The following is a 24,792-nucleotide window of genomic DNA, read 5'->3' as shown; positions in this document are numbered from 1 at the left end:
TTTGCCTTTCTACCTTAAAAAATTTTTCTTTTCCTGTTGTTCATTGGAACTCTTTTAAGTTTAGATGCTGCTCCATTCAGGAATTGTTTGATAAAGCCAATTCGATTTTTGAAATTTACCCAGGTGAATTTTTGTTATTTCACAATAACATAAAGGCTTTTTTTAAAAAAAAAAATGCAAAACAACTTTCTCATAGGTGACCTGTACACTCAAGATGCCTAAAAACAATCACAAAAATATTAGAAGTTTTCTTCACAGCCCTAATCAAAGTCAGTTCACCCAAATATTGTTTCCATTGATGTTTCCACTGTGCTATGGCATTTTTCCTAATGGTCTCAAATAACATCCCAGCTTTTCTATTTTTCTAAGCTGTTACAATTAAAATAATAATTTCAAAAGGGTAAAAGAGGAAAAGTTACAAAAATCTGATTTGATTTTCCTACACTCCCCACCCCCATTTCCAAGCAGCTAATCCCCTCTCAAACAGTACAATAGAACAGCTAGACATAAAGAAAAGGAGATAAAACTGGCCAGCCAGTGCATTGTTCTTGTTAATCTGCACCATTTACATAAGGGTTAGAAGGCTTGTTTTATCATTTAAACAGGCTTAAAAGCCTCTTGCAAATGAGATTTAGTTCCTACAAAAGAATGAATTCTAGCTATTTGGTGAGTTTCTGCTAGACCAGCACTGGGAGCTGACTTGGCAGTAATTTAAGCTACTTCTTTGGCCACATACAGTCTATGCAAAGATTGCTTCCAGCTGCCAAAACCAAAAAGTGTCAAGCTGATTAAATTCTTTCCAGGAGGTGAACAATATGAGGAGCAGGTTAAGAGGCCAATAATATCAGATCTTAAACTGTACCTGGGCAAACTTCTTTTGACGCAGGTGTTTTAAAAGTGGCTTTGAACATTATTAGAGCCCTTAGAGTCTTTCTTTGACAGGGAACAGAAGGGAAGGCAGCAAATGGAATTCAGAGAAAGAAAGGGTTAAGTAAAACTTCTCAAACTGTTAAGTGAGGAGAAGCTAAACCCTTTGATTCATTCATTTGGTTCATCATTGGTCTTGACACTGGACACAAGGATACACTGCCCAACTAACTCCTTCGCCAATGTTAGCACAAAAGATAATTTAAAGGAAATGATTTTCTTAACAGAGGAGTATACCTTTTGCATCAAAATCTTAGATTTTAAAAATTAAGATTATCTTTATAGATATTTAACCTATTATTTGTTTTACCTGGCACACCTTGAACAGATGTTCAATGTGACCTTGGCCTGAAGTTCAGCAGGATAAGTAGCACGACCTTGGTTAAATTTGCTCCCAGAAGGTGCAAGCATAGTTACTCCCTCCATTCTTAAATCATCGAGATCCTCTGTAACAACATAAACAATTGCAGAGAAAAAAATTAGCCCTAATAGAATTAATAAGAAAAGCTCGTGTTTTCAGGTACCTGCCAATAGTTTAGCAAAACACTATATTTCCACTGTGCAAAAATATTACCTCATGCTGCAATTATTTTTCAAATCATTTTTAGATGTAGTTGGAGACAAATTATATGAGAAGATTTACAGAAGAAAAATGGTGAGAGCCTGGATTTGTTTGGACAATGGGCAGACCATCTATTGCTACAGAATGTGGATCTACCACTTTTCTGTAACCGTTCAAAGTGTTAGACCTTTTTTTCCCAATGCAAGTCACCGAGAGTAGAATCCACGAACACAAACGGAGTTGGTTAATGGGTTTATTTAATGGCTCCTCCAGAGTAGCTGGAAGTCCTCCGAAGAGAGCCCCACCAAGCAGGAGCTCAGGATTTTAAGGGTTTTGGCGAGGCAATATGGGTCATCATGTAGTTAACCAATTACAATTCACAGCGTTTAGTTAGTTTTGGCAGGAACCTATTATTTTAAAGCTCTTAGTCTTTTAAAATGACCAATCATAGTAAGACACCTAAGATACCACGGGGTGGGGGGGTGGGGTGACGAGGTGACTTTCACCTGTGGACTTTGCCTCTGCCAGGTCTTATTAAAAGGGTGGGGTGATTTAACAGAATTTTGAAAAAAAAGTAGGTCATAATGTTAATCCAAGTTACATCCTTAGGGTCTTTCCAGGACCCAGTTGCTCAACCTTTAATTATTTACCAGAATGGGAGTGGGGGAGTGAAACAATGGTTGGTACTTTAGGGTCCAGTTTGACCCTAAGGGGTAGGGTCTAACAAAAGAAACCAACCTAAAATCTCTGTCGCAATTAGACCCAAATTATCAGGATTTGGTCATTGACTGCAGCTTCTCTATTTTTTGCCTTTGCTTCCAACTCAGAGCCAATCAAAGACAAACCTATAAGTCTTCCAAACTAATTATATAAGGTCATTTGCTTCTAATTAGCTTGTCTTCACAGATTCCCAATCCAATGACCTTGAATAAGAGCATGTCTGAGCCTTCTCTGTTTTCACTCTTAACTTTTCCATTTTGTTTTCATGTGGGAAATATGCCTGGATATATATATCCAATATACCTGGATAATCATGCCCAAGGTTCACTGAAGCCTGTGCCTTTTTTCCCCAGGTCCTCAATCAAGACTAAAAGATCTAAGTTTCCCCAGTAATTCAGTCTTGATAGAACACGTACACAATCCCCTGCTTCATCCCCTGTAAAAAGGATTCCATTTATTTGTTCTCAGTCTTAGCAAAAGAGGGACATAAAGTTTCAAAAGAAAAATTACACTTGGCAAAACACATTCCATTATTCGAGGTTATAACATATAAGAAGGGAAATTACTCTCTCATGATAAGGCTGTAGGATTAACTGAACATCTTACACCCCTCACAAAGCAATCAAGAGTATTTATGGTTTAACTGGATATTGTAAACACCAAGTTTCAAATTTTCCTGAGATTGTGACAACTTTCAGTTTAGGTCATAAACAGACTTTTTGTTATCGGAAGAAGGCTTGTCACAGGAGTCTATTGGTCTCCTTTTATAGGCAATCCCAACTAAAGTTTTTTCATCTACTTGCACATGAGCAATCTGGGCAAGCCTTAGCTCAGTTTCATGGGAGTCATAAAAACTCATCACTTTAACCTGGTTGCAAAGGCATATTCCCTTATTTTAGGGCAATAACCATCACTTTGAAACTTGGTGCTTTAGCTGAAGTAGTTATATAACCTTCTCTCTTGATCTTATGGTCCCTCATACAACACAGACATTACTACTGTCTGAAAACACAGCACTTTTCAGCTATAGCTAATTAGCCTCCATGAGATTTTGTTAGTGTCTCTTCCTCACATTACTATTCACCACTGAGACGTGACTGATCTGCCCTCTCCTGTCCCTACCAGAAGAAGAGAACCTCGTGATTTTCTTAGTTCAGTTAGGAAACTCGTTACACTCAGCTCAATCTTTTTGAGGACCACTATTGAAAAGTCTGGCCTAATATTATCTGTTGATAGATCATACCTCAAAACCTCAAATTGGAATAGAAAATGCTCTTACCAACTCTTAAATACTGAGAACAAACTAAGGGTTGATAGGGCATGGGAGAGAGGGGAAAATGAGTGATGGGCATGGAGGAGGGCACTTGTTGGGATGAGCACTGGGTGGTATATGGAAACTAATTTGACAATAAACTATAAAAAATGAAAAATTGTAATCAAATCAAATAAAAAACAAAAGAAAATGCTCTTACTAATTTAAGCTTGCCTTCGGAATACAATCTTCTACCTGAAGTAAAGTCAGCCCAGATGGCAGAATTATTGCACTTATTTGAGCTTATCAACTAGACAAAGACTACAGAGTAAATATATACAGATGTGCTTCTAAAAACTTTATATATATAATTTATGTACACACATATGTGAGTATATGAATTTTATGTACACACACACACATATATGAGTATATGAACTTGGGATGTTTTGAAAACAAAGGGGTTAACTCTGTTGGAACCCCCATCAAAAATGGTCAAGATGTTTAAGTGCTTTTAAAAGCATTCCTTCTTCAAAAAGAGGTAGCAATTATAAAAGTTGGGGTTCATGAAAACAGAAATAATGTGGGAGCTAAAGGAAATAATAGTAGATCATTTTGACAAACAAGTGGCCTTAATAAAGATTTTGATCCTATTAAACTCAAAGGATATATCCTTACAGGAATTCAAAAAAAACATTATAAAATGTCAACATTTAGCCCCTGATTTTGAAAAAAATAAAAGGGAAAAATATGGTTCTAGCTTCACTAGATAATCTCTGGTGCCCTCAAGAAAGCTCCTTGGTGGCACCAGGTGGTTTCAAATGCATATTAGGTAAATTTCTCCATGAAACTACTTATCAAGGTACAGATGAATTGGTTATTATTTTTAATTAACATGGCTGGGTAAACTCTAAAAAGACAGCTGAAGTAATATTTAAATCATGTGGATTTATGACCAGCATAATTCTAGAAAAATTATAAATGTGAGTCATGGTCAGAAACCAAAAATTCAAGGGCCCTTTTGGTAGGATTTTATATAGCTTCCACGTTACATAAGATTTCAATATGAGTTAGGTATTGTATGTCTGTATAATTTCAGGATGGGTTGAAACATTCTTTTGTCAAAAAGCTATGATCTTTATAATTGTTAAAAACCTGCTCAATTTTGTATTTCCAATCTTGGGAATATAAACTTTTATATCAAGTGATCAAGGCACTTATTATCTTATCATATCTTATCTTATTCACTTATCATAAGAAATACTATAAAAGAACTCTGTAAGGTATTACCCCTTGCTCAGAGACCATGTTGCTTTTAACATCTACATATTTCTGAAAAGGTAGAAAGAATCAATGATATCCTAGAAATAAAACTAACAAAACTTTCAGAAATCTTTGAGCTCTTTTGGTCAAAGATACTTCTACCCATCCTTGATGCAGTATGGTCTGCTCCCTTAGGGACATATTGTTTGCTTCCCTATGAACTGGTAACTGGAAGGTTCATGTGTTTAAAGATAGTATGTATGATACTATCCTCATGAACAGAGACATCACAAAATATTATAGGTTAAGGGTGCATTCAAACAGTCTTCTTAAATAGCCTCTTCATGATTTTTATCTATCAGAAGATGTATCAGGGAAAAACTGCTCTTCAACCTAATTGGAAGGGATTCTATCAGATACTGTTAACAACAGATACAGAAGTAGTTCCTGGAGTAAATAGTTGGATTCACATTTCACAACTAAAGAAGTAATCCAGAATCAACAAAATTGGAAGCCTGATCTAATAGGGGACCTCAACTAAAGATTCTCAGAGATTCTCTAGAAGCAGTTGATCTTCACAGTAGAAGGTGACCCAAGACCCAATTTTTAGAACAATTCAGATGGTAGACAGCTTCTGTACATGATGCTGGACCAAAACCTTGCCTAATTCCTATTTTGCTTTGTATCTGCTTACTTATAATCATTCTTCATTTTCTAGAGACCCTTGGTTGTTGTCTATCCATAATGACCCTATAACTAATTTCAGTTAGTTAGGGTATTATTATTATTGTAACACCAATCTTTGATTATTCCAAAGAATAGCCTTCAAGCCCACTGCTTGCTGGATACACTATTTCTCACGAGACCCTCATGATGAAAATCTAGGGTAAATTCCAATCTAGAGGAAATGAGATCAAGGGGAATTATAACCAATGGTGCACTTGCACCTACAAGGACAAATGACCTTAAATACATCCATTTGTCATTCTGCTAGTATCTTTTTCTCATGGAAAAAGAGAGGGACCTTCCTAAGATGATAAGCCAATTATTTGCCATCTGAACTAATAGAAATACAAATATGTAATCCAGCCAATAGAAGGCCTTGGTTCCAACTTCATGTCATGAAAAATTTCTTTTTTCCTGGATATCCATGTGTTCCTAACAGATTCTACTTCCTTTGAAGCCAGGAGAGCTAGTCTTTCTTGCTTTATCCTACTATCTCATGCACCTTAAGAACAGTATCACAAAATTTATCTGTACATAGATACTCTAATTCTATTAATCATCAAATCTGGAAATTACAATTGAGAAAAAAGCTTCAAAATGAGGCTACCCTTGATTATTCAGACACATTACCTAGAGGTGTTACCAATTCAGTACTCCTACAAAGAAGCAATGTCTCCAATAAAAAAAAAAAAAAACCCAAAAAGCAAAAAAACATACAAAAAAAAAGAAAGACTATAAGACCTGTCATTTTAACTCTGGCATATATTATAAAATTATATCACTATAACCTAGATGGATTACAGATCCGTCTCAATTCTTTGGCGAGAGTAGTAACAGACAATTTAGATTTCTTACTCACTAGTCATGGTAGTATCTGTGCCATTGCTAGTACTTCTTGCTGTACTTGGCTCAATGAAACAGATAAGTTAGAAAAGGCTATATATCATCTTCAGGAAAAAAGCTTTCTGGCCCTCGAAGATTGATCTTTATGACCTACAGAATTATTCTCTTGGCCTTGGTTGGGTATTCAGGTTGTTGGTTCTGAAGCATCTCAAATAAACATTAAATTTGTCTTGTGTATGTCATAGTGGTCATGATACCATACCATTTAATTACACCATCTTAATACTTAATGCAAGTTTTAAATGCTTCTATACAGCTACTTTCTTATCAGATGGTCACCATGATGATACAACATCAAAATGATTAAGAAGCCCTTGTGATACAACTGATTATGGAGACAAGGGAACAAATCATCAAGCAGTGGAGATATGGATCTCTAGTCATCTTTTGGCCAACTTCCTGCCTGGAGAGTGATTAAAGGAGGAGACTTAGAGATTGGACATACAAACAGAGAGAGGAAAGATCTTCTAGGACATCAGAACATTTCCCACACCTCTGTTGGAATCATCCTATGAAGTCTTAGCAGGAATTAGCCCCAAACATTCAGGACTTGGTTAATAAAGGCCACTTCCTTCCTTTTGTCCCCATTTCCAACTCAGAACCAACCAAAGAAAGTCAAATATGCTTCTAGTTAGCTTGCTTCCAGGTTCCTTATGCCAACAGCTTCAAATCAGAACATACCTCAAGCCTTCCCTCCACCTGGCCCCCCCTTCTCCGACAAACAGTTGAATTTCCAAGCTAGAGTTCTTTTTCTACTTCAGGAGTGTATTTCATAAGGAGTGTATTTCATAAGGTTTTTTGAAGATACGCTAGCCACCCCCTCCCCATCTGAGTATCATTTTTTTTCCTACTCAGAATAACTATCACACAGAGGGAGAAAAAGAGAACCCTAGAGCGAGGAGTCTGCTGGAATTCACTTGCTAGTTCATTGGATGCTTCAGGGTGTGACAAGCTAAGACTACCTCAGCAGCTGCAGTGGCTGTGGAGTGTCCAGTGCAGCTGTGACAATGTAGTATAGTTGGTTCTCGAAATCTTGGGAGGTGATTACTCTGAGAAACCTGATCCTTTTCTTCCTACCAATATTAGTTCTGCCAAAGATCAAAAAGCTCCTAAAAACTATGGAGTACTTACCAAAGCTCGAAAGGGTGATACAACTCTAAAGAATCCTGCATCCTGTTTAGTCATGGAAGACTACTAATAATCTATGTTTAGTATGCAAAGAAAAAAAATAACAAATCTAGGTCTCCATAACTCCATTTTCTTAACAGCTTTATTACAGGTAGCAGGTGTCTAGGATTAAATAACCAAAAGAAAGAAACAGTCATGCCTAAACTTTGAAAATTTTGGAAAGTTTACACAAATTGAGAGAGAGAAAAACAAAGAATTTGAGTAAGATCCTATCCAAGGCATTTTCAGTAAAGTCAAGGCAAGAAATGCTGAGAACATTTTCTAAAAATAGAAAACTTAGGTTCTGTGAACATGGATAGTATCAGTGTTTCCCATTCTTCCTTCCCTCCTTCCTTTTTCCCTCCTTCATTCCTCCTTTCTTCTCTCCTTCTTTCTTTCCTTCCTCCCTCCCTCCCTCCCTTGTTCTCTCCCTTCTTTTCTTCCCTTTTTTGGGCTTTTTTTTTTTTCTAAATAAAATGTTTTCCAAGATATGCCCCCACAATATGGAGCCAAGTGCTGTAGATAGGTAGATATACCATATACCATCTTTGGTGGTAAGTAGATACAAATTGAGTCTCTTAAGGAGAGACTCTAGCCTACTAAAAATTTCTTTAAAGAAATCTAAAATACATTTTTCACTATAGAATCTCATAATTCTTAAGATAATAGTGGTAGAGAAAGGTTATGTAAAAATAATCTGGTGGGAATTTAAAAAAAATACTCTTGCTCTATTTTGATACTTTGAAATCTAACTACCTAGTGGAAGTTAATGTCTACTTAAGAAGGTAGGTAAGTAGGGGTGCTTTGGTGGCTCAGTCGGTTAAGTGACCGATTTCAGCTCAGGTCACGATCTTGCATTTTATGAGTTTGAGCCCCATGTCTGGCTCTGTAATGACAGCTCAGAGCCTGAAGTCTACTTCTGATTTCTGTGTCTCCCTCTCTCTCTGCCCCTCCCCTGTTCATGCTCTGTCTCTCTCTCTCTCAGAAATAAATAAACATTAAAAACTTTTTTTAAAAAAAGATAAGTAACTATATAATGGGATTAGCCCTATCCTAGATACAAAACAAAATGTTTTAAATGTTATGGAAAACAAATAAGAAAGCTAAAAAAAAGTTTTAAAAAAAGTTTTAAAAAACTCAGCTAGATATTATCTATTAACACTTGGCACTATTCTATTTTAATTACATAGAATATTTTCAGTTTCTAACTGAAATACAAATGATAAAGTAATTATTAGAAAGCTGAATATACTGGGATGCCTAGGTGGCTCACTGGGTTAAGCATCCAACTTTGGCTCAGGTCAAGATCTCATAGTTCATGAGCTAGAGCCCCATATCAAGCCCCACATCAGGCACTGTACTGACAGCTCAAAGCCTGCAGCCTTCTTCAGATTCTGTGTCTCCCTCTCTCTTTGTCCCTCTCTGCTCACAGTCTGTCTTACTCTCTCAAAAATAAACATTAAAATATTTAAAAAGCTGAATACATTAAGAAGTGAGTAAAAGCATATAAGCCAGACCAGGTAGTAAAGGACTTTTTGGAGGGATGGAAGAACATGAACATGCACATAGATTTGAAAGTATATAGTGTTTGGGGGAATTTTATGCAGATATTTGACTATAACCTGAGATGTATAGGGATTTGGATACAATACTGGAAAAGAGCCTCGTCTCAGATAATGAAGGGAGATAAAATTATCAAATCTGTGTTTTAAAAAGATAACTGCAGGTATATTTATTAAAATAACCAATTTGTTAGAGTTATATACAACTTTTAGAAATATTTTTTGAACATAAGCAATGCTATGATCTCTATAATATAGAGATATTATCTCAATAAAATATTCTTCATTGAAATGAATTGTCAATTATATTTAGTAAATGAGCTCCTAAATGTATTAATTATAACTATAAATGGATTTCCATTAATCAGTTCTTTCATAAGAGCATACACTTGTATTTTCAACTTAATATCAAGAATATATTTACTATAGTTAATGTAATCATTTATTACAGAACTATGCCAACCAATTCATTAGTGAATAGCTACCTGTTGCTATGTAACACTCAGAACGGCTAGTTTGAATTGTGATACGCTGTTATGAGTAAAGTAAACACAGGATTTAGAAGACTTATGAAGAAAATGATACAAAATAATTTATGACTTTTATATTGACTATGTGTTGAAATAATAATAGTTTGGATATGCTGCACTAAATGAACTTTATTATTATTTTATTTTTATGTAGGCTTCATGTCCAGCATGGAACCCAACGTAGGGCTTGAACTCACAACCCTGAGATCAAGTGTCGGACACTTAACAGACTAAGCCACCTAGGTGGCCGTAAACAAATTTTATTATTAAAATTAATTTTGGGGCACCTGGGTGGCTCAGTCAGTTGGGCGTCCGGCTTTGCCTCAGGTCATGATCTCATGGTTCATGGGGTCAAGCCCCATGTCGGACTCTATGCTGACAGCTAGCTCAGAGCCTGGAGCCTGCTTCAGATTCTGTATCTCCCTCTGTCTCTGATCCTCCCCTGCTCATGCTGTCTCTCTCTGTCTCTCAATAAATAAATAAATAAATAAATAAATAATAATAAATAAAATTAATTTTACCTATTCCTTTTTCTTTTTTTAATGTGATTACTTGAAACTTTAAAATTATATATGTTGTTTTAATTTGTGGCTCATATTGTACTTCTATTGGACAGTGCTGTTCTAGGACAGATACTTCATGAATATATTAATAAAAATTATATTTTTAAATAAACTAAACTATGCTATATCCAATAGTTTTAGAGTAAATTAATATTCCTTGAATTGATGCAAATATGAACATAGTCATTAAATATATGTGAGAATAATATTCCTGAGAATAATATAATCATATTCATTGACTCTATTCAAAAGATTATTTACTTTCATTACTTGCTATCCTGCTATCTGGCTTTTTTTTTTCCCATAGCCTTTGTCACTACCTGAATATATATATATATATACCTGAATACACACACACACACACACACACACACACACACACATATACACAAATGGACAACATACACCTCTGCAATTATTCACCTACTTTAAAAAATTTGTTTCTTTCCTGATATCTCAAGATAGGAATTAAGTATCTCTCATTTACTATCATAACCCCCGTGTCTTAAAAGTGTGTCTCATACAGTGTAGGCATTCATTGATGTTTGCTGACTATAAGACTTTTTTTATAAAGGTAGCCCTGAGTTCCTAAAAGCACTTATCAAACACTAGTCTCAAGGGAAGACTTGAGTATAATTTGATAAATTTGGTTAATTGATTATTTGACAAAATGATCTTTTCTGTGAAACTGGCTTTTCAAAAACTGGTTTTTGAATACATTTGTGTTACACATGCCTACAGCCATTTGGAAATAAAAACCAGAAACAGGGAGATGAGGCAGGAAGGAGTCTATATCAGTAGTGCATGTATAAGCTTCTGGCAGCCTGGAGTAACGAAATCACAACAAGAAGAGAGAGAAATGTGTTAGGAGGTAATTTCCGAGGAAGACTCAGTAGGGTTAGTGAACGACTGAACGTGAAATCCTAGCAAGTTTCTCCACATTACATTTTTGGGGAACATAGAAAGAGACAATATCTTTGGTTTGGCACATACTGAGATGGAGCTGTCTTCAAAATATCCATAGAGATGTTTGGTAGACAGAAGGACGATGCGAGGGCTAGGAAGGAAGGGTGAGTGAAGCTATAGAGCATATGACTGAGAAAAGCTGATACAATTATTAGCCCCACAGTTAAAACTAAGCTGTGACACTTCTTATGTTAACTTTCTCTATAAGTGAAATGATACATTATATTAATATTATATTTAAAAGAAGAGAGTATCATACTTATTTTTTTATCACAGTGAGAAGCAGAAAGCAGTGATTTATTTTCAAAGGTAGCCTATAAAATAGTGATGTATCCTTTGACTCACAGGAACACTATTGAGAAAAATGAACTAATTTATGACTAAAGACTTTGAGCATTTTATCTTTATACAATCTAAATAACCAAGAATGAATCAAGCAAAGAATTGTTTTGATTGAATTTAAGGAAATAACAGCTGCCTAGATGAAATAATCTCAGGACTATCATTTCGTTCAAGTATAATCCATGAAATAATTTACAGCTGCTTGGACTAGACAATGTGGCATATGAGTGAATTTTCACATCTGTTTCTAGGAACTTTATAACAAAAATTAAAAGCTTTCCAAACATAAGTCCCTTCACAGTAATTCAGTGAAGGGTTACCCAAGAATTATATGGCAGTTTTTCCTTGCATTGAAATTGGTTTGTTGATTTACGTTGATAGTGTTGATTTGGTCAAATATTTTAAGTAGATGTTATATATTCTAAGTGAATTATTAAAAATAAAACTAATGTTAAGAAAATATATAAGAAATTAAACAAATTTAAGTAAAATATTTATGAAAACTCTTTGTTATGCAAGACAGTTATATTTCCCTATAAGAGGGAAAGTAACAATGGAGAACAAAACAATCCACTTTGCTGGGATAAATTGGGGTTGAAAGATGGAGGAAAAATGTTAAGGCCATGCTTCTAATGGTTCTCTGGTTCTATGATAGGAAAAATAATAGGATTAAATAGGTAGAGAGGGAAAGGATTAGGACCTGACATTCCTGGTGGGGAAAGACTTATTTTGGAACCATGCTGGGAGTGTCTGACCACAGCAAATCCCCTTAGGTGATTTCCCTTCAGGTTTTCTTCAGGAATTTGATGAAAGATCTGACTAAAAATAAGTAGACTATAAAACCTCTAACCCACAAGGAATGGTTTGGCCATACACCGCCCCTCATACAACGGAAATGAGTCAATCAGGAATGGACAACTGAACACCTAGACTTACCTAGTCAATAAGGATAAAACCTGAGAAGGAACGAGGAAGAAGGGAAGGGATGGGGCGACCAGAACTTTATCAAACAAGGACCCTTGCCTATTGTTGGCAAGTGTTCACTTCCGAGTGTCCCCTTTCTGTAAAGAGAGCTTTCCTACTATTCTTCCTTCCAAATCTTAGAGTCTAATAAACTTTTGCCTACTGCTCATTTTGTGTTCACATCTTCATTCTTCCAAGTGGTAAGACAATGATTCCTGGGTATTATGGTAAAAAATTCTCCAATGTTTCTACAGTCATGCCTGCAATAAGAGTTAAGCATTCTTTCTCCATATCAGAAGAGCACAACTTAACCAAATTTATAAACAGTTAAGAACAAAATGGTTGATATCATAAATTATTGGCTATAATTTTTTTAGAGTAAACTGAGTTTAAAAATTTTTAAATTAGGGGTGTCTGGGTGGCTCAGTTATTTAAGATTCTGACTTCAGCTCAGGTCATGATCTCAAGGTTCAGGAGTTTGAGTCCCATCTCTGCTGTCAGCACAGAGCCCACTTCAGATCCTCTGTGCTCCTCTCTCTTTAGCCCTTCCCTGCTCACTCACTCGCTCTCTCAAAAATAAACATAAAAAAAATTTTTTTTTAAATTTTAAGTTAGAATTGCATCAAGGAAAAAAAATGTCCTGTGGAATTTAAATGCTGTGCTGGTTTCCCTCTTTAAAAAATGAAAGAGCAGGTTACAGAGTATTTACTTTCCTTGACCACATGAGATCAATAAACAAAGAGAGTGATTAGGCCAGTAAGTTACAGAAAATGTTTACATAAATTTAAGTTTACATATATTCTGTATCTTCTACTATTAACCAAAAGGAGCAAGAAACTTCCTGAGATATCTTGGTTAGTGACCAGTTCCTGTTTAGTTTCTTTGACCTTTGAAAGCCAAACACACCATGACCACAAACATTTGTAAAAATTCATAGGCTAGAATTTGTTCGCTTAGATTGCAAATGAATCACAAGACTTGTGCTAATTGAACCCATCATGATGTAAATTGTGAAGGCTTTACGGTTAGAAAAATTAAGACATCTGGGAGTGGTTTTCTCTTTCCAGTCTGCAAGAAAATACTACTGCTTCTAGCAAATTCAAATCCAGACACTGTGTGAAGTCTGGTTTTTGCACAGAATGTATCTATTTTTCTTAATTTTCACCCACCACAAATTTAAGAGATTATAATCTATAAAAAAATGACTTTTTCATGAAATTTTTGTCACCTTCTGAAGGTTTTACAGATAGAAATCATGAACAATTCTCTTTCATAAAAATAACTGAAAATCCAGGCATGTAGACTCAGATCAGGTAAAGTTACATAAGCACACTGGCCTGATAGAAAACCCAGTTACAGGGCTAATTGCAGTGAGGACACATTGTGGACAACACAGAACCAGGGACCGTATCGGAAGAGTAGCGTCAGGGACAAGGTTTGAGGGATATTAAGGGGAAGCCCAAGACAGATCAACAAAGAGCTTAGAAGTAGAGGTGTTCAGGAATACAAGTGGAAAACATACAGCAAGGCAGACAAGGCAAAGTGTTTACTGAACATGGCAAATAATGGTATCCAGGTAGTCACAGAGAAAGAGTGATTAATCTAAAAGACTGGAATTTAGTAAATGATTACTTTTCAATAAGGTGATGAATAAAAAGGTGTAATCTTTTAAAATATAATAATCACTGCAAAATCTTGCAAAAGCTATCATTTTAACTACTATTTAAAAGTGTATTTACTCCATTTTAATTTCAATGGGAATTGATTGGCTAAAGCACTCATACAATTAATATCTCTCAACAGTGAAAAGTCATTTCTCTCTCATCCCAATGGTTTAGTAATAGAATGATCACCGGTTGTATGTGCCACCATTACATTACAGCAAACATTATTTCAGCCTCTCCGAGTGATACAACAAATATATATCTATTCTTTTTGTTTTTAAACTAATTGTTAACCCTATTTAAAATAATTTTTATGTTCCTACAGGTTCTATGTTAAATAAATAAGGTCTTATCAAGAAGTCCCTATGTGCATGGTATTCATTTGTTGATTGCTAATGAACTTTGACCATCAGCCTAACATATGTAACCTGCACCATATTTGATATTTTGGTTTTTGATCCAGACCACAAGTATTAAATGGGCTTTTTGAAGAGTGTTTCTGCATTGAGATTACATAATTTGCTAACTCAAAATAAGCCTTTTAGAAACAGTATGGTAAATTTATACACTAATTGTGACAGTCCTAAGACTAGCAGCTAAATTTTCTATATCTCTTCTCTAAACTTATCTTTAGTAGAATTGACTCTAGTTGAAGTCAGTTTATTTTACATATATGATGCAAATACAAGAAAGTAAATTAGTGTGATATTTGTGATTAAACTCAGGATTTATTGTTAGTTTACTTTCTTCTTGGATTTCAAGTGTGATATGTCTTCGGTGGTTGACATCTTCCACCATTACCCTCCTTTCCTCTTTCTTTTCTTGTATTCTATCTTTACTTTTGCTTAACTCCTTAGTTTTGAAAGTATTCTTCTTCAATAGATATTAGACATTATAGACTTCTGCTCCAATAGTCCTCCATTTTAATTCCTTTGTACTTTGCTTTACTCCCTCTCTCAACTTTCTGCATTGCTACTGAGATTTTCTTCTCATCATGTGACATTCTCAGGCAAAATTTAACCAACTACATACACATTTAAAAAGTTTTTAATAAATTAGAAAAAAAGTATTTCATTATGGTTGTCACATTTGTTGGAATCCTAAATCCAATATGGTTAATTCAAAAATAGCATTAAGTATCGTAGCTACCTCTCTTCCTGTCCCCTCTAAACTCCCTTTATTTCTGTTTTATGCTCAGCCCTTTGGAATAAATTTTAAAAGAATAAAATTTTAGGAAAATAAAAAAAGAAGATCATGGCTGGTCATATACTAAAATTGTTACTGATGTTTTTTGGCTGTGGTTGCCAACTCATTCTCCCTTGTGGTGTGCCACAGGCAAGAAGCAAGCACAAGACATACCTTTTCCATCACTGAGATGGGAGCCACATGCCACAAGATGTTGCCATCCTGTCTGACACACTGTAAGTTCTCTTTCTATTGCATGTTGCTTTCTTGGAATTCACATGCTGTTCTCATCCTTTACACTTCAAGCCACAAAACACTGCTACCCCAAATGAAATTTTATAAGACCATTTTCAACTTTGTTCCATTTTCTTGGATAGTTGCCTCTATGGAACTATTCTTTAATAACATGTCATGCAGCATGATATCACCTAAGAACTCATCTCACACCCTACATTATAGAAACATTTTGAGTTTACTAAAAATGGATATTTCAAGATAAGAAAAAATATATAAAAATCAAAAACTGTACAAAGTGGTTATACAAATACTCCTTCTATAGCCTCCATGGCCTCTTTCTGTTCCTTGAACAATCCAATAACATAAATGTTTTCAGGTCTCTGCACTTACTGTCCTTCCTACCTGGGGTGCCCTTCCACAGATATGACCATACAAGGCTTCTTTCTCTTCATTCAAATCTCTGCTCAAATTTAACCTCTAAGAGGGTATTTCCTTGACTATTCTATCTAACAGAGCATCATTTATCATTATTTATTCTTATTTTTCTTCATTTCCAGAACATTTGTTACATTCAGTAATTACTTTTTATGTTTATCAGTTCATCATTTGATTCTCCACTAAATTTCCAGGAGGGTAGAGACTGTCTTACATTTTGTATACAATCCCTGGAACATAATCAAGGTTCAATGCATATATATTGAATGAATGAGTGAATGAATCATTCTGAGACCATGATATGCATGCCATTGTTATTCCATTTCATTGATAAGGTACATTGTAGATAAGGTAATATGAAGCATTTCCCCAAGGCATACATATTAATTGGAAGAGATAGCATTTGAAGATAGATTGGTGTGACTTCAGAGGTATCAGCTTTTACATATAAACATACACATGTAGGTGTATACACATAACACCTACAACAAATGATTTCTCAAATGAGCGCTCAAACAGACACAGTATTATTTGCCTTCCATGTTCCAGAACACTTGTATTACATTAAATCCATGTAATAATACTACTCTCCAATGTCAAACATTTAAAGAAAAATTATCATTTGTTCAATATCTGTTATGTTTTAATCACTGTTTCAGGTGTTTTCAGATGTTACACCTTATTTTGCCACACATAACAACCCTCCAACACAATGGTTCTCAACCATGGGTAATTTATTCTTCCCCCTCATAACGCAAAGTCTGAAGATGTTTTGTTGTTGTTGTTGTTATTGTCATAACTGAGGGAAGGAGATGGTGGATACTAGTGGGATCTAGTGGGTAGAGGCTAGTCTCTTACAAAAAAGAATGTTAATAACGTCCAAAATGTCAGTAGTGCTGAGGTTGAAAACCCTTCTCTAAGGTTTTTTTTATCTCCCACTTACCTGCATTACAGGCAGGTACCTTATATGAATAAAAAGGATAGGTATAAAAAAACAAGAGTGTTGACAGGAGATTAATCAGTTTTGGGAGTTTAAAGTATAGACCAAACAACAGTGTAGGCCACATTCAGCCTATGGATTCTGACATTTGAGTTAAACTCTAGTTTGATCAGGTCGCTGATGTTAAGATGTGCAGCCTGGATGTGAACACTAAGGTGATACTTTCCCAACCACAGCACAATACTGTATTCATACTGCATTACTGATTAACTCTGTTACACAAGAATGACTTAGTCTTCTGGTGCTACTCTGCTTTTACTTTAACACCATGAAACCAACAACATACCTCACCATACACCCTCACTCCAAGTGATATCTAACAGATATTTTTCCCGAAAATTCCATATGACTATGGAAGAGATAGTTTCTTGACTATCTATTTTGACTAAGTTTAACTTTGAACAGCAAATCTTCTCCTAAACCACTGTTAAACATCTTGGACCTTTCATTGGCTTTTGCTCCCAAAGGGTATTTCATATTTGGCATCCCATCTTTTTTGATTTTCCCTCCTCTCTTTAGTCTCATCCACAGTCCTTCTGGAGCACAACTGAACTCACTCTCAGTTTGCATCCACACTCAGCACCATGATGAATAAAACAAAGATTTCACCTTGAGATTCATCTTTATGAAACAGTTTCTGCCATGATCCTTTATTACAAGATCTTTTAGTATTATGAAAGCCCTGAGCTTATAGCTACACCACTCGTCACCTACCACTCTGCTATATGAATAATACAAAAAGCACATATGTTCTGGTCTCTTCTGGACTCACAACACTTTGCCCTTCACAAGCACTATACATGAGAGAGAAAACAAGAGGAGTTACATAACGATAATATGCTGAACACATCTTTGTCAGGATGACTCTAAGATGACCCATAATTGCTGCTTTGCAGTGCTTATGTCCTTGTATAATCCTCTTCCATTGAAGTGTGGCTGAACATAGCGACTTATCTTCTAAATAGCAGAATGAAGCCAAGCTGCTTGTGTGATTAGGTATTTTAAGAATGTGACTTTCATCTTGCTAGCACATTTTTTCTGTTTGTTTGTTTGTTTGTTTGTTTTTGGCTTGCACACTTTGATGAAACAAGTTGCCATGTTTTGAAGGCCCACATGACAAGGAAGACAGGGTGGCTTCTGCCACCACCCAGGTAGGAACTGAGGCCTCAGTCCAACAACCCTTGAAGAACTGAATTCTGCCAACAATGCTTTGAGCTCAAAGGGAGATCCTTCCCCAAATGAGCATCAGACGATACTCCAGGAGTCCTGCCTGACATTTTGATTGCAACCTTGTAAGAAATCCAAAATTGGAAGACATAACTGAGCTGTGCCTAAATACCTGACTCAAAGAAATTGAGAGATAATAAATATGCCTTGTTTTAAGATGTTAAGTGTATGGTAATCTGTTACAAAGTTTATAGATAACAAATATTACATTCAAGTCACTTTCCTTTTCTCCAAGTTATTTAGAATAAAATTCTTAATGAAGTCTGAAAGAATTACTTTAGTGGGTAGTTTCACATTAAATAGCCTGACATGAATATTAGTTGAACTTTGATATCAAAATATATAAAAGACAAAACAGGTAAAAACTCAAACTACCTTATTTTAAGAGGCCTAGTCATTCAAACAATTCCTTACAGTGTTTTCCCAGTTTCAAAATGGTAAATAAAATTATGAATTAAAGATGAATAGTTATCGTAACTTAACATTTGGCCAAATTTGTGATAGATACAGCTAAGTTGTATATAGGGTGTCTTTATATACAGTTTATGGTACATTGGCGTTCCACCCCCAATTATTTATTATAATATTTTCGTCCATAATTAATAAAATGATATGATGTAATTTTGTTATTTTAAATTATAAAGTTTTGTAGTAACTGAATTTTCCCTTTGTAGTTGCAGTGTTGATTATAGCTATGATTTGATGATGTATCTTAACTTTAAACCAAAATTATAACATCATTTGGGTAGGAAAAATATGATCTACTTTATGAGTCTCAGATCCAATGTGTGGTTTTATGAATACAATTTGGCAAAAAAAAATGGAGTCAGCCTATAGCAGCTTTTCATAGAACGTACACACATGTACACACACAGGTAGACAGACAGACACACATATACCCATACTCATTAGGACATACATACCACACTCATACATCCACACAGACACACACAGACACATACGCATGCATACACGCATACTCCTACACATGCGCGCACACCCCACTGCTGGAGGACTCAGGCACCATATGACCCGTGATGTTTCGCACTGTCCTAGCTCAGAGTCTCCAAAGGGACGATTGCCATGGCTTAGATAAAGTCAGAGCCACAGGGAAACTCATCCAGCACTTCTTCTGTGTTTCGTCTCTCAGAACTTTTGAAATGAAAGCACTTTTTTCATATAAAACACATTGAATATATTTCCAGATCTAACTTCAATGTATTGGTGTTCTCACATTCAGGCAAATATTTATATATTTCTAGGTCTACGGATCACTATTTCCCAACACAAACACTTCACTCCAGGCCTCCAAAATACATGCAGACTGTTCCAGAACTAATTACAACTAAGATGGGTAAAAAAAATATATAGCATTCTTTATTTTTTATAAGTGATGTATCCTTTTGCATAAAGGGGCAAATAAAACAAAATTAAGTAATAATAATAATAATAATAATAAGCCCTTAAATATGTCTTTTAAAGGTATCTTTATTTCCTTTGGTGTAAACTTTCTTTTTCAATAAGTGTAGTCTCTTTTTAATTCAGATACAGTCAAATTAAGTTAAAATTCCCAAAAAGGACTTTTTTTTTTCTTCTTTCAAGTTTCACTTTTCTCCCTTGCCAGATAAGGTGGCATCTGGTTACAAAGGGAAGAGTGTGTGTCCTCAAGACAATGGTTAGCAAGCTGCTATTCTTTCTGGTAGCAAGCAGTTATCCCAATGCCCACCTCTGTGTTCCCCGCTGGACTCTGAGAAGATTGTGCTTACACAATCTGGTGTTTGGGCATGGTTTGCTCTCAGTATGGTCAGAAGCCTGGCCATCATTCCTCCACACCACTGATTCAGCTCCACTTCCATTCTGGGGTCCTCTGAGTCCCACCTCCAACCTCCTCCTGCACTCAGCCTAGCCTGGGACATCACATCTCGACCACAGGGCCCCTTTGCCCTCACTGCAACAGTTCCCTCATCCTCAATTCTCAGCTTTCCTCCGTGTCCCTCACAGAGCAGGTAGAAGCTGCTGAGCCTCCTCCTCTTAACACAGAGGAGCTGGGAGGGCTGGAATTGTCTTCCAGTCCTACCTTGTAAGTCTCCTTCTCTCTATTCCTTTCTGTTCTACACTTTTGGCTACATAAACACAGAATGGGAACCAACAGTCCAAGAGCGCAAAGAGTTTATATCAACAAGTCTACAGTTTTTGAGCAAAGATTCTGTCACCTTCCTCCCCATTCTTAATCCTTCTGGGTGTTTCTACACTCTACACAAGTGGGATTTGTCCTGAGAGGTGAACGAGGACATTTGTCTCTGACTTCCTAAGTTAGCCTTTCTATGTCTTTTCTTGCTATCCAGGATAGTATGAGGTTTCTTCTTTGACTCTGTCAGCTGGGCACTCTCTCATGTTCCACTATGAATATATGATCCATGAGTAGACCTCTGAGGAGCCTTGCTTTAGAGATGCAAAGGAAGACCTCTTAGACTTTAGAAAATACTTTTCTCTCTCCCCAGGTCTTCCTTTAAGATGTCTGTATCTGTTTACCCTCAAAGAAGTTAGCTTTGAAAGATAATCAAGAGAAAAACCTTTCTTTTAGGTGGTACCTCTTTTTCCATGAGGTGATAGCTTCATGGTGGTCAAAGGCAGCAGGGAAATATAATTTAAAATTAAAAACTAATTAAAATTTTTTTTAAATTGGTTAAATGGAAACATATTATCTCTACTGCTCATGAAAACCTTGTTTCCCATATGCCTTTTTTATTGTAGGCTGCATGTCCTCCCTCAAATTTTCATCTCATCTGCCAAGCCCTCTCATGTTTTCTTTAGCTCATGTTTTCTTTCTCATGCTTTCTTTCCAGTTCAGCTCCAAGGTTACTTCCTCCATGTAGTCTTTCTCATCACCCTAGTTCACAGTAATGATTTATTTCCATTGAACTTCAATGACATATTACCCATGGTGTTTGAAGTTTAATATATTGCTTTGAAACCGTATCTAGTTTTTAATATTTGTGTCTTCATTCACTGACTTATACATCTGTTACTGAGAAGTGACACATTTGACTATTCACCACCATGTCCACTCAACTTCTACCAGCTTGATAGAAAGCCTCCAAGCTGCAAGCTTAATTTTATATTTCTTATTTTATCCATTTAACTTTGACCTTCTAAATGAAGTAGCAGATGTTCAACCTTTGGAGGAGGTAAAAAACTATATCCAGATAAAGAAATGGAAAAGAGGTTTTCAAAAAAATCTAATAAATATATAACTGCATCCTTATAGTAGAATTATGGGCCTTAGATATTTACTTTAGGAGTGTAATTTTGATCATCACTCCTGCTACTTTATTAAAAAAATAAAGAGAATGTAAGTTTAAATATCCTTCATAGTTATTTCAAGAAAATCAATACCTGTTTGAGACATTCAGGGTGACAAGATGACAGGTAGCTTTGAAGATTGGTAAATAGGAATGGGTAGGTGGTCTAAGTAAGAAAACAGCATTAAAAAAAGGCATAAAAAATGGAGATGTTTTTCTTCACAAGAAAAGTTCGGGCCATAGGACAAGAATTCCTACAGCTTTCTCCTCGTACTTTGAAATTTAATTCCAATAACATTCACTACTCTTACTTTCCTTCAGTCTCACTGAAATCCACTGGGTTTAGAGCCAATTATCCAAACAATAATTTTGTTATGCCTGCAGGTACAACTTTCTGGAAGATATAATAAATATTAAAAATTTTTCCAATATGAGAACATAGCCATACTTTACATATTGTAAAACCACTAATACATATTCAACTGGATGAAGCATTAAATAGTGCTAGAAATAAAGTCAGCCAATTATGGACTAGCCAATATCTTATGAGGTAGCCAGGAACTTGACATTTTCTAAACATGGGCATTTTATTCTAGTTATTGACTTATTAATTCAAACAGACCTATAAGACTTACAGGAAGAACCATGTTAGCAAAAGTACAGACACAAAGAGAAAGAACTTAGCAGAAGTAATGAGATAGAGAAAGAAAAAAATATATAATTGTTTTGTCTGTAGGTGCTCCTCACTAATTTTTAAGTTCCTGAAAATCAGAGACCATAGATATTCACCTTGGTTTCTCTAGAACCATGCATAGTTCTTTGCATATATTTAATGAATGTTTGTTGAATGTATACACAAATATAAGGTACTTATGTGAAATACAATTGGATGAGTAACATGATATTTAATTATGAAAGGTCTTGAATGGCAGTATTGGTTTAAAGGATCAGATAGGCAAAAGAGGTTTGACGAGCTAGGGTATGATATGATTTCTATAGTATTTTAGAACACTGGAGAGGTGACATGGTTTAGTAGTTCAGTGTCATCTGAACCCATATTTACCAATATTTAAATTCTGATTACACCTCCTCCTAGCTGCTAGCTGTGTGATTTGGGACAAATTACACAAATTATTTAACATCTCAGATCCTCAGCTACTCCATAAGCAAAATGGAGAAAAGTAGAGGCTAACTCAAAACTGCTCTGTGCTCTCAAAACATGAGAAGTGCCCACAGTGTCTGGCTCGTAGGTAGCAGTCAGTGAAGGGTGCTTACATCATTATTGGTTTGAAAGTGATAAAAATGGGTTTGAAATGGGGACATTGCAGAGAATTGTACCAGGTAATTATCCTATTTGGATATCAATAAAGCTATGGAGAAGAACATTCCATCATTCTTCATATTCATTTCACAGGTAAAAGTGACCAGTATATTTCACTTTTGAAATCACCCTTGACCAGTTTTGAAACTAATGTGAAAAACAAGCTCTTCTCATCTGAATCACTGAAGTATGAGATTCCATTGTTGGTGTTTTTACTCTTGGGGCTTCTGCTTACTGTTTGTTATTTGTAACAACATGGACATGAACAATTGGAGTCAGAGACTAAACAAACATGCATTTTTGTGTTTACTCTGTAATCAAAATTGTTAGCAGACTCAAAATCTATAAACAGTGGGTACCAAGCAATATAGCAATCTAAAGTGAATATATCAATAAATTAGTTGATACTGACTTAAATTCATGTCACTACAAAATAAAAATTTGTAAAACTTGAGGAAAAGAATATATTTCAATTTAATTTTAAAAACCAAGAAATTTAACTAGGGTTTCTTCCAATCTGACTTAAAATAATAATGTATACCCATTTCTATGAATATGTTGTTTAAACTATAATTGACTCTAAAGGTTTAAAGATATTTATTTTCTGGTTCTATCTTTCTTGTAAAAAGCTTGCCAGTTGCCTTATTTCTACCTAAACATTGCTATTTGTTCCATCTCCACATCTTAGCTCATGCTACTTCCCTGTGTCTTTGTTTTAATCACTCCCTTGAAGATATACCTAAAGATTTACTATAACCATAAAATGTGATCCAAAGTTTCTTAAATCAATTTCTTATTTATTCATCATTGGAATGCATAAAAAAATGAACATCACAGTAATATGCCCTCACTGGGTACTTTTAAGTTAATATTTAACTTTTTTCTTACAGTTTTCAGGTGTCCTCAAATTAAGTTAATAAGTCAAATTAAGTTAAACTAACTTAACTAAGTTAATAAATGAGAAAGGGACAATATTTTCTACCTCCTCTATTGCTAAGTTATTGCTCTGGCTTAATAGCTACTTATCTCTCAAAGCCTAGTAGATACCTAAGAGGACCTGCTGAGTATGTGAATCAAAACAAGAATATATCAAAGTTTGCCTAGTTATTCAAAAAAATTTTTTAATGTCTTTTATTTATTTTTGAGAGACAGAGACAGTGCAAGCAGGGGAGGGGCAGAGACAGAGAGAAACAGAATCTGAAGCAGGCTCCAGGCTCTGAGCTAGCTGTCAGCACAGAGCCTGATGTGAGACTCGAACCCACAAACTGTGAGATCATGACCTGAGCTGAAGCCGGACGCTTAACTGACTGAGCCACCCAGGCACCCCTGCCTAGTTATTTTTAATGAACTAAGTCCAAATATGATTACATTAGACCTTAATATCACATACATTTCTTAGATCTTAATAGAGATTTTTAAGACTAACACACATTTGATTATCCCCTGGGAATAAATCAGAGAACTCTAGGCAGTGCCTCATTAGGGAGAATCACTATATAAATGACATGACCACCGTTTACATACAAGTGTTAACACCCAACTCTTGGTACATGTAGTGACACAAATAGTAACATTCTTCAAAGCAATGTGCCATGTAATTAGTTTAATGAATTACTATCTTCCTGCCCACCTCCCTCTCTTATGTATCCACTCTTCCAGAACTCTTAGAAATATCTGAACTCTGTATCAATAATTCCTGCAAAAAATTTATGTTAAGAGGCCTATTTTTTGTTCATTAAAAACTCCCATATTGCATATAAATGAAACATTAAATAGCAGTACTTGAATGCAGACATTGGAAATTCATGTTCAAAATTGGTCTTCAATTCTATATTCTTGCACTTTTTCCTGAGTTAATGTGCAAATCACAGTGCATTTGTTTCCATGCTCAACTTTTCAGCCCTTCTCTATCCCTAATTGCATTTGGGAAAAGCTGGGAAATGGCATATATTCCCAATAAAGTATGGGATACTGT

General features: G+C 35.4%; 1 protein-coding gene across 1 annotated transcript in view; it reads right to left on the bottom strand.

The window, feature by feature from the left end:
- The window catches only part of C15H8orf34 (chromosome 15 C8orf34 homolog), a 387,313-nt gene that overhangs the window by 128,868 nt on the left and 233,653 nt on the right, over nucleotides 1-24,792 (bottom strand). Inside the window, 1 exon segment of the mRNA XM_029923568.1 lies at nucleotides 1,238-1,373. Coding sequence (XP_029779428.1) covers nucleotides 1,238-1,373 — 136 coding nt within the window.

The sequence above is a fragment of the Suricata suricatta genome, chromosome 15, assembly GCF_006229205.1.
Source record: "Suricata suricatta isolate VVHF042 chromosome 15, meerkat_22Aug2017_6uvM2_HiC, whole genome shotgun sequence".
Classification (NCBI taxonomy): Eukaryota; Metazoa; Chordata; class Mammalia; order Carnivora; family Herpestidae; genus Suricata; species Suricata suricatta.
This window is presented reverse-complemented; position numbering and strand designations above follow the sequence as displayed.